Below are 10,975 nucleotides of genomic sequence, written 5' to 3' on the forward strand. Positions count from 1 at the left end.
CCTGAAGAAGCTTATGGAAATAAGGAACTTCTAGAGGCAGTTAAGTGGTGCAATGAATAGATTTGAAGTCATAAAGACTTGAAGTCAAATGCTGCCTCAAACACCCATTAGCTGTGTAAACCTCAATTAGTATAACAACCAACTTGATATATACTCTTAAATTTAATCTGCTCTATTAATATTTTGCTCCATTTTGTTGCTGTTTAGTCATTTTTTCAGTCTTGCTCTACTCTTCTTGGCCTCATGGATTTTCTTAGCAAAGACACTGGAGTGGGTTGACACTTTCAGTTCATTTTACAGATGAGGAAACAGAGGCAAACAAGGTGAAGTGACTTGCCCAGATTTACAAAGCAAGTAAGTGCCTGAGGCCAGATTTAAACTCAGGAAGATGAGTCTTCCTGACTCCACACCTGTCCCTCTATCTACTGCACCACAACAAGAAATTAAGTCCAGATCTGTAGATTGCTGCTTCCCGAAGTGTGAATATACTCACCCTGAATAGTCTGAAAATGCTATTAGCTAAAAGTAGATGCTGGCATAATCACACATATTCACATAGTGGTATCACAGAGAAACTGGCTCTCAATCATTCAGAAGAATGTAAAATTTCAAATTCTTGCTATTAATTGTATTCTATATGTGAATGCCTTATGAATGTGTGGCCTCTAATATCTCATTGCTGTGATAGAGGTGATCTGGCATGAAAGGAGTCAGGGGTCCTGGAGTCCTGGAGTCAGGAGTACCTGAGTTCAAATCCAGCCTCAGAAACTTAATAATTACCCGGATGTGTGACCTTGGGCAAGGCACTTAACCCCATTGCCTTGCAAAAACCTAAAATATCCATGGACTCAATCTGCATATATTATTGAGGAAGAGAAGCAATGGTCATTTACCTCTTAATGCAGAAGGTATGTAGGTTTAGTATAGTGCATTAGAACATTCCTTGATCCAGTTGTCTTTAGATGTAGGTTCGAGTCCTGATTTTGATGCTTATTAGCTATAGGGCAAAGTCAAAGATTTTCAGGCTTCTTTTTTTTCTGTTCTCTCATGCATAAAATCAAGGAGCTTGATAAGATGGTTTTGAAGGTCCCTTCTAGCTCCCATTTGCTCTGGACTGACAGTCTAATAAGGTAGCAATTTCAAGATAATTTTGCCAACATAGACTTTGAGAATTAGAAGAGACTTTAGAGACCAACTAATCCACTTTCTTTTGTCAATGAGGAATCAATCAAGCAATCAATCAGTATTTGCTAAGTTGTTGCTTGTCTTTCATTCTCAAAGAGAACCATGATGATAGAGAGGTGATGCCTAGACAGGCAAATGATTTAAATTTAAATGAGGGAGGGCTGTGCAAAGTCACCAGCCTCATTTTCTCCTGGGTCCAAGGGACCAGATATGGATTAGAACAACTGGAGATGACACTGAATACAATAAGAGATTTTGACCTTTTCAAACCAAAGTCTTAAACATGTCTCAATCTGTCTGAGGTGATGTCCATTCAGTGATTAAGGCTAGGTTAGAAATGAAGCAGAGGGGCAGCTAGGTGGTGCAGTGGATAGAGCACTGGCCTTGGAGTTAGGAGTACCTGAGTTCAAATACGGCCTCAGACACTTAATAATTATTACCTAGCCGTGTGGCCTTGGGCAAGCCACTTGACCCCATTGCCTTGAAAAATTAAAAAAAAAATGAAGCAGAAAGTAGTCATTTACCTAGTGAAAAAAAATTAATCTGGGAGAGGACTAGCCTCAGCGTTTCTGACCAAAACAGAAACAATTACAATTTATATTCATTCGGAGCCAGTCAGGGCCCAAACACTGACCAAGTGGGACTTATTGTTGGCCAATCTGTGAAAGCCAGAGTGATTTGGGTGTAAGGTATGGTTCTTAAAAAAGAAATCTAGTCCACAAACCCCAAGATAACTTGTGATATTTCAGTGATTAAAATTTACATTTCTTTGGGAAAGTATATAATACCCATGTGGACAGAGAGAAGGGAAAGGAAAGGGTGGGGGGGGGGAAGAAGGAAGGAAAGGAAAGGAAAGAGAGGAGGGAAGGAAGGGTGAGTTATGTTACCTTAGCTCTATGAAAAAAGATGGAGGGAGGCAGAAATTAAAAGTTTTAAGCTGAAAAGTTATTAGATTTCTATGTAGCAAGCATTCCAGAGAACACAGTAGAAGGTATGGGTAGCTTTAGAATGGGAAGGTGGAGGGATTTAGGTTGAGGAGGATGGGAATAAAAGACTAATAAGAGGAAGAACAGTGGCAACCAAGGGTTCATAATCACTGGAATGAGATAGTTAAGAGAGTGACATGATTAGAGAAGTTCAAAGATTTGTAATCAGAAGGAATAGAGAACCCCTACATATTGATGGGAATTAGATGGAGAGATAAGGAAAGCATAGATAAAGTGACTGTTTTATCCTCCTTTTTTATCTTCTATTCTTTTGAATTTCAGTATAAAAGATTTGAATATTAGACCACATCTGACTATTTTTGCATAGAGCAAAGTTCCATACAGAAAAACCACAAGCTGAATTATTAGACTTGCCTTCGAATTTGACCTTTATATATAAGTAAGGCCCTGAAATACTGCTTGTGTTCTCAGGACATGCCTTCACATATGCACTCTATAATCTTGTTTCAGCCAAACCTGTAGTCCTACCTTGTTACTGTTTACAATAATGATGCTTGCCCTTCATTCTCAAAGAGGACTTTGACATCAGGAGAGGTAATACCATGACAACCACATGAATTAGATTTGAGTGAGGGTCTGCTGTGTTAAGTCACCAGCCTCACTTTTCTCTTCCAGGGCCAACTGGGTCCAGTGACCAGATAGATATGAATCAGGACAATCAAATGGCCCTGGATGAAAAGTAATCAGGGTTAAGTGACTTGACCAAGGTGACACAGCTAGTAAGAATCAAATGTCTGAGGCTACAGGCTGGGCTCGGATTCCTTTCCTCCTGACTCCAAGGTCAGTGTTCTATCCACCGGGTCACCTAACTGCCCCCTAAGTTTGCATTGGGAATTCTGTGTGAAGACAAAAAAAAAAAAAGAAAGAAAGAAAAGAAAAAGCCCTTCTCATGTATGTGATCATACTAAATAAGTACCATGGAAATATCATGTCTGGACATTTCTTTCAACTATTTTCCCAAAGTTTTTTTTTAAAGAAAAATTTTATTTATTTTGAGTTTTATAATTTTTCCCCCATTCTTGCTTCCCTCCCCCCACCCCCACAGAAGGCATTCTGTTAAGTGTTTACATTGGTTCCATGTTACACATTGATCTTAGTTGAATGTGATGATAGAGAAATCATATCCGTAAGGAAGAAAAATAAAGTATGAGTTAGTAAAATTACATAATAATATAATGCTTTTTTTTTTTCTAATTTGATGGTAATAGTCTTTGGTCTTTGTTTAAGGTCCATAATATTCTCCATGGCAGATAGCTCAAGATTGTGCCTGATTGTTACACTGAAAGGATGAGCAAGTCCATCAGGGTTGATCATCACCCCCATGTTGCTGTTAGGGTGTACAATGTTTTTCTGGTTCTGCTCATCTCACTCAGCATCAGTTCATGCAAATCCCTCCAGGCTTCCCTGAATTCCCATCCCTCCTGGTTTCTAATAGAACAACAGTGTTCCATGACATACATATACCAATTTGCTAAGCCATTCCCCAATTGAAGGACGTTCACTTAATTTCCAATTTTTTCCATCACAAACAGGGCTGCTATAAATATTTTTGTACAAGTGATGTTTTTACCCTTCTTTATTATCTCTTCAGGGTATAGACCCAGTAGTAGCAGTATTGCTGGGTCAAAGGGTAGGCACATTTTTGTTGCCCTTTGGACATAATCCCAAATTGTTTCCCATAGTTTTAATGGTTGGAGTTCTTAAAATGTGCACACACACAAGCACACATACACATAATAAGAACATCTTAGCAAGAGTTATAGTGGATGTTGGAAGTTAAGAAGACCTGGGTTCAAATTTCATCTCAGGAATTTACTAATTGTGTGACCTGGGACAAATCACATGACCTCTCTGAGCCTCATATAGCTCCTTAAGACTATATACAAAGATATAGAAAGGATTCTGTTTGCCTCACTAAAGGATAAAGGCATAGATTGATTTTGGGGATAAAATAAAAGTGCAATTAAAAAAAATTAGTCCCCAAAACAAAAGAAATCAATAAAACATTTTAGAAAAACTGGTTTATATTTGATTCTTGGCATAATGTTGTTGAAATCATAAAGAAGAAATTTTTCTCATCAATGCTCTAAGGGTTTAGTAGTCACTCCAATTACATTGATTTATTCCCATTTTGTTGTTGCCTTTGAGAAAAGAAACCCCTTAAGGTTAGTCAACAGAACACTCTCTGTTTTGCAATGCAAATTAGTCTTGTTTTTCTTCAGACCTTTAGGCTGTTGACTCCCCACAGTTTACATTTACTCTTGAAATTATTTCTGTGCTAACTTAACTTGTGAAGTTCAACAGAATTTGAAATGCCTTAAATTCCTCAAAGCCCCAAGACCTGGAATTTTATATGAAAAGTGAACAAGTATAGCTTTCTGAAGCTAATTGTGTTTCATTCAACAGTTCATTAAACAAAGCATCAACCAAACATTTACCATCTCAAACAAATTGGAAAAACATAGGTTTGAAATTAGGTCAGTAATATTGTTAGTTACTTTTAAGTATTTAGAATTTTGATTTTTTTAAAAAGTAAACCAAATGAATCTTCCAAAAGAGAAAAAAAAATCTTACTTAATTGAATTTTAACCAGGTGGGCTTTTACCTTCATGGGTATACTCAAGAAGACTCATATTTTTTTTCCATTTATCCCTGCCTAATTGAAGAAGAAAAAGAACATTCCTCCTTAATGGAGAGTATGAGAGTAAGTCTAAGTGCATAGGTACAATGAAGCATAGTTTCTAGGGTATTTGTTGTTGTATTTTTGTTTTGGTTGTTTGTTTAAGAAAAAGTTTTAAGAGCCAGTATGGAGTTTGCACTAAGAGAGAACTGGGATGAGCCCTGTCTTGGCTACTTACAGCCTAGTGGCCTCGGGCAAGTCACTTCATCTTTGCTTCCCATCTTTTGGCTCAAAATATATATCAGTTATGAACATATCAGACCTTGACCAGAAATACTTACATAGAGTTGAATGAGTTCTTCACCAAGAGAAGCTGTTTTTAAGGATTTGCAAGATTATTACTTGAAAAAAATGATTAAGTTTATTTTATTTGGCTCCAGAAGACAGAACTATGAATTATGAAAGCAAGGGGGTGGAATTTGCAGCCAGATAAATATAGGCTTGATATAAGGAAAAACTTACCAACAATTAGTAGCATCCTAAAGTAAAATGGCCTTTCTCTAAATGGTAGTGAGCTTCTCCTCACTGGGATTCTTAAAGCAGAGACTAGATGAGAATATTGCAGATAGAGAATCATAGAGAGCATCATAGATTTAAAGCCAGAAGAGATCCAATCCAACTTCCCTTCCTCCGTTTTATAAATAAATACTCTGAAGCCTAGAAGTTTCAAATGACTTCTATGATAGATGAAATTTGAACTCAGATCCTTTGATTCTAGACCTGGGGTCTATCCACAGAGATTTTGCATATTCATTTTATTTTTTTTTTAGGTTTTTGCAAGGCAAATGGTATTAAGTGGCTTACCCAAGGCCACACAGCTAGGTAATTATTAAGTGTCTGAGACCAGATTTGAACCCAGGTACTCCTGACTCCAAGGCCAGTGCTTTATCCACTATGCCACCTAGCCGCCCTGCATATTCATTTTAAGTGTGCATAAAATTACTGGCTACTCTTCTCCCTTCCAATTCTATAATTCTGTAAGAATAAATAAATAAACATAATAAATAAATAAAATAAATAAACATCAAAAGATGTTTAATTAGCTATCATGTGTGTCAAGTGCTTTGTTAAAAGTAAGCCATTGCAAAAATGTCAGTTTTTATTCTAATTATTGCTATTATTGATTATATAGCACTCACAGTAACTCTGTAAATTAGGTAGTATGACAGAAGCCTCTATCTTGACCCCTTATATTAGTAAGGTTATTCCCATTTTACAGATGAAGAAACTGAGTGTGGGAGAGCTTAATCCATTTATTCCTAGTACCTCAGCTAGTATACGAAAGAACCAGGATTTGAATGAAGTTATCTTCAAACAAAATCTAGGAAAGTAGCATGTACATTGATGCACTTAAGCAGTATTGCACCTCCACCCTCCCCCTTGTAAATAATGACCATAGTGGGTAGCTAGATGGAACAGTAGACAGAGCACTGACCCTGGAATCAGAACCTAAGATCAAATCTGGTCTCAGACACTTGGTATTTACTAGCTATGTGATCTTGAGCAAGTCATTTAATCCCATTGCCTTGCAAAAAGAATAATAATAATTAATAATAACCACAGGGAGACTGATTCCTCTGTTTTAATTCAGTGTCTATAAAATCGCATATGCATCAGTGTCTTGAAAATATTCATCCAAACTCATGCAAGTATGATAGTAAGCAATAGGAAAATGGACCAGTCAACAAAACCAGCCACGTTTTATTGTTGTCCGAATTTTCCTGACCCAATTTGAGTATTACTTGAAGTACTACAATACAAAAAAGACAAATTGAAATAGTACCTGTCTTGGAAAGAGCTTCTAGTGTTTGTGTTCAGCTCTTTTATTCTATCTTATACTGCCTTTCAAGTCTGAGAGAAATTGCCAAATACTCTTTAAAACTCTAAATAATAGTAATAATAGCATTGTGAGGTTTGCAAAACACTTTGCAAATAATTACATCTGTTCTAGAATGACAAAAAATATTTTCGGTGTTAGGCAGGAAATTCCTAAGATAATTCATTTCATTGTTGTAATATGTCACATGAAGAAAGCCCATTAATTAAGTATTTGTTCCAGGTTATTTATTTCACCAAACATAAATTATGACTTTGAATATTATTCCTTTACTTTATAAAATCAGTTATGAGCACTGGGGCACTTTTTTTTTAAAAAAAACATCAAAAAATAAAGAAAACACTTCAAATCAGTTGCAATAATGCAGCTGGTCCACCTTCTAGACAGGTAGGGAGTAGGATGGAGAGAATACAATAACAGAAATGGTTAATGGTCTGAAAGAACTAACTTAGATGAGCAAGTTTATGTGTAAAAATCATAGCAGGTAAAGAGACGCCTGACAATTACTTGTAAATATAAGATATATTACCCAAGCAAAGTTCTCCAGATATAATTGGATCAAATGGGAAACAATTAGGTTAAATTTTCTCACAGGAAGATGTGTTAGATTCTGGAATCTCTTCTGAAAAGCAGATGAATGAAAGGTTTCTTGAGGGATTTCAAAATAGATTAAGCAAAAACTCAGGAATCAGAGCTCACAGAAGTATCAAAGGTTAGAATGATAGGCTTAACAGGTATGGGATATGTTAAGGTCTATAATCATATTAATTATTCCTCCCAGAAAGCAGATAATGTTTGATGGAAGATAAGCATTAATCTATGAACAGTTTACCTTGATGAGGTAGCATTCCTGTGAAGCTAATTCAAAGGTGATTGATTGTTCTAAAATGACTTCTAGCTTGTAAATTCTGAGAAATGATTCCATTAGGAATATTAAATTGACCAAAGGACTAAAATGCAAAAAAAAAAAAAATCTTGAGAAACTTATTTTAAAAACAACAATATTAGTAATAGCAGAACAGCCTAAGAATGTTGGGAAAGGGAGTGTGTGGACATCTAGGGTTATTATTACTAGAGCAGAGTGACCTGGCTATGTCCCAGGGTGCCAATTTTTAAAGGGTACTGACAGCATAATCTGCAGCAGTTTAGAAACTGTAGGACATAGTAGCTAGTTAGCAAGAATAATGATCTAAAATAGGAAGTTACCAAATGGTAGGCTAGAATAAGTTGCTTCTCCATTCTGCTCTCGTTCTTTTCTCCACAGTGTCCCAGAGTCGTGATTTTCCCCCTGGAAGAAAGACAACCCATCCATTCTACTTCACTAAGGGAGAACCCTGTACTACTTGCCCCATATGCATTTATGATTATTTGCCCCAGGTGCAAAAATTCCCTAGTTTGGTTCTGTGTATGAGAAAGGAATGGGAGAGTTGGGGTCATTGTCTTGTAAAGGTCAGTGAAGCTTTCCAAAACCATAGGGCAGGTCTTCACTTGTCTTGAAATAATAGTGTATAGTGCTGGCGGCCACTCAAATCCACAAATTGACCTGAACTGGCCAAGTTAGTTTACAAAATTTAGAAAGTCCTGACAAGCTGCCTTGGTCACTCCAGATGTGTGTAACAGAATTGCCACGCATGCTGCCTATGACTGCTCCTTCTTAATTATATTTTTCCCTTATGTTTTCAATACATCTCTCCCTCTTCAGATATGAGCTGGAAAAATCAAACAATTACTGAACTCATCTTCCTGGGGTTTTCCAACCACCCAGAACTGCAAGGAGTGTTCTTCCTAATATTTTTGGTTGTATACTTAATAACTGTTCTGGGTAACCTTCTCATATTAATAGCAATCAGAATCAACCCTGTTCTTCATACTCCTATGTATTATTTCCTCAGCAACTTGTCCTTCCTGGACATCTGCTACACTTCCACTACGGTCCCCATCATGCTGGTGAACTTTTTCAGAGAGAAGAAGACCATTAGCTATGAAGGCTGCCTGTCCCAGCTCTTCTTCCTTGTTACCTGTGCTGGTACTGAGGGGGTCCTGTTGGCTACTATGGCTTATGACAGGTTTGTAGCCATTTGCCACCCATTACACTACCCAGTTCTCATGAGTAAAAGGCTCTGTGCCTACCTAGGAGCTGGGTCCTGGTTGTGTGGTTTGGCGAATTCTCTGATACACACAGGGCTCACAACAACTCTCACTTTGTGTAGTTCCAATGAGATCAGCCATTTTCTCTGCGACATCCCCCTCCTCCTGAAGCTCTCTTGCTCAGACACTTCAATCAATGAGGTCACACTCTATGTGGCCAGTGCCACCATTGGTCTGAGCCCCTGCCTCTTCACTGCTGTGTCCTATATGCTCATTATCTCTGCCATCCTAAAGATCCAATCTGCTCAAGGTCGAGGCAAAGCCTTTTCCACCTGTGCTTCTCATCTCACGGTGGTGGTCATCTTCTTTGGAACTGCCATCTTTAACTATGACCGGCCCAGCTCAGGCTACTCCCTGGATGGGGACATCCTTGTCTCTGTCCTCTTCTGTATTGTTACCCCCATGTTAAATCCCATCATCTACAGCCTGAGAAATAAGGAAGTCAAGAGGGCTATAAAGAAACTGGCTGGAGGATGTATGTCATCAGGATTCTCAAAGGTAAATCATGTGTTTCATCAAACAAAATGACCAACAAAGAATTGACATTCATTTCACTTTGACGGTGACTAGGGAGTAGCCCAAACTTGTATCAGTCTCAATTTCCTCAGCTGTCCCGGGGAGCACCCTATGGACCAAATTAGTGACCAGTAAGTCAGCTGGGAGTTCTCACACACACACACACACACACACACACACACACACACACACACACAAACACATTATGAACATAATGTATAATGTAACTTCAAGAACTGGTCACCTTTCAATAAGGGAATGATGTTCCTTTTGGTACATACTCGTGTACTTTTATAATGTGACACTTTTACTGCCTGACAAAATTTTTAAATAGCATACATATGCCTACATGAATAGTTCTATCTTATCACTTTTGCCTTCTTTTATTCCTGGACTTTATAAGGAATCCATGCTCATAGCAACCAATTGTTTTTAAATAAATTTATTTATTTTTCCAACTACATGCAAAAATAATTTTCAACTCATTTTTGGGTTAGGTTTTATGTTCCACATTTTTCTCCCTCTTTCCCTTCCCTCTCACTTCTCCTTGATAAGAAATAATCTAATAGCAGTTATACATGTATAACTGTGTTAAACATATTTCCATATTAATGATGTTGTGAAAGAAGAATTGGAACAAAAGGGGAAAAAGCCATTGGGGGATAAGTTCACAACTCCACCAACAATGCATTAGTGTCCCAGTTTTCCCATATTCCCTCCAACAATAATCATTTTCCCTTTTTGTCATATTGGCCAATCACAACAGGCAAGTCTTAATTAAAATAAGGTGTATCCTTGCCTCCTCTCCCCAGCTTTTTCTTTTTAATTCCCTTGGGTACAAACCTTCTCTGAGCCTTGTATAATCCCATATCCATACAAAACAGAGGCTGTCATTGGGAAAGACAACTCCTATGGCAATTCAAATTTTGTGCCCAATACCTTAGGTGGTCTACTTTTGAGAATCCTCTCTTTGAGTCATTGCTTTTCTACTTTGGGCTTTCCAGTGGTTAGGAGACAAGAGTCTATCTTTGACCTTTTGCCTCAGGATCTTTGAAAATTACAGTTGATTGAGGGGATAAAAATAAGATTGGTCTTGCTTTTGATTAATCTTATACATTTATTGAGCAGGTAGGTGGCACAGTGGAAACTCATCTTTCTGAGTTCAAAACTAGCCTCCAACACATTTTTTGAACCTAATTTTAAATTTTTAAATTGTCCTAACTCAAAAATATTTGGACTAATCTATAAGATAAACTTTATCAGTTTTTCTTTAATTACAACCCCCAAAATGTCCTGCACTGGAATCTTTCTAGTCATTCTTATCAAAAGTCTAAGTAACTTCCAATCCACCCCCCCCCCCCCCCCAGGATCCTCTTTCCTGATTAGTCTCAGAAGGACTCTTCCTTGAAATGATTAAGGTCAAAAAGAAAGAAGTCTCTGGTTACTTCAGATAATGGAAACATTCACCTTTGACCACCTGGAAAGGAAAATTCTTAAAGGAAATGACCAAATAAGAAGTGAAAAGCTTTAGGATCGTGATTGCTCAAAGTTGTCATTTAACCTGTCAGCCTCAGATTCCTCAACAATAAAATGGAAATAATA

General features: G+C 37.4%; 1 protein-coding gene across 1 annotated transcript; it reads left to right on the forward strand.

Moving 5' to 3' along the window:
- Positions 1-8,413: 8,413 nt before the first annotated feature.
- Positions 8,414-9,385, forward strand: LOC141489495 (olfactory receptor 5V1-like). Its single transcript, XM_074190085.1, has one exon. It carries the CDS (start codon positions 8,414-8,416, stop codon positions 9,383-9,385), a length of 972 nt encoding a protein of 323 aa, XP_074046186.1.
- Positions 9,386-10,975: the final 1,590 nt, after the last annotated feature.

The sequence above is a fragment of the Macrotis lagotis genome, chromosome 5 (assembly GCF_037893015.1).
Source record: "Macrotis lagotis isolate mMagLag1 chromosome 5, bilby.v1.9.chrom.fasta, whole genome shotgun sequence".
Classification (NCBI taxonomy): Eukaryota; Metazoa; Chordata; class Mammalia; order Peramelemorphia; family Peramelidae; genus Macrotis; species Macrotis lagotis.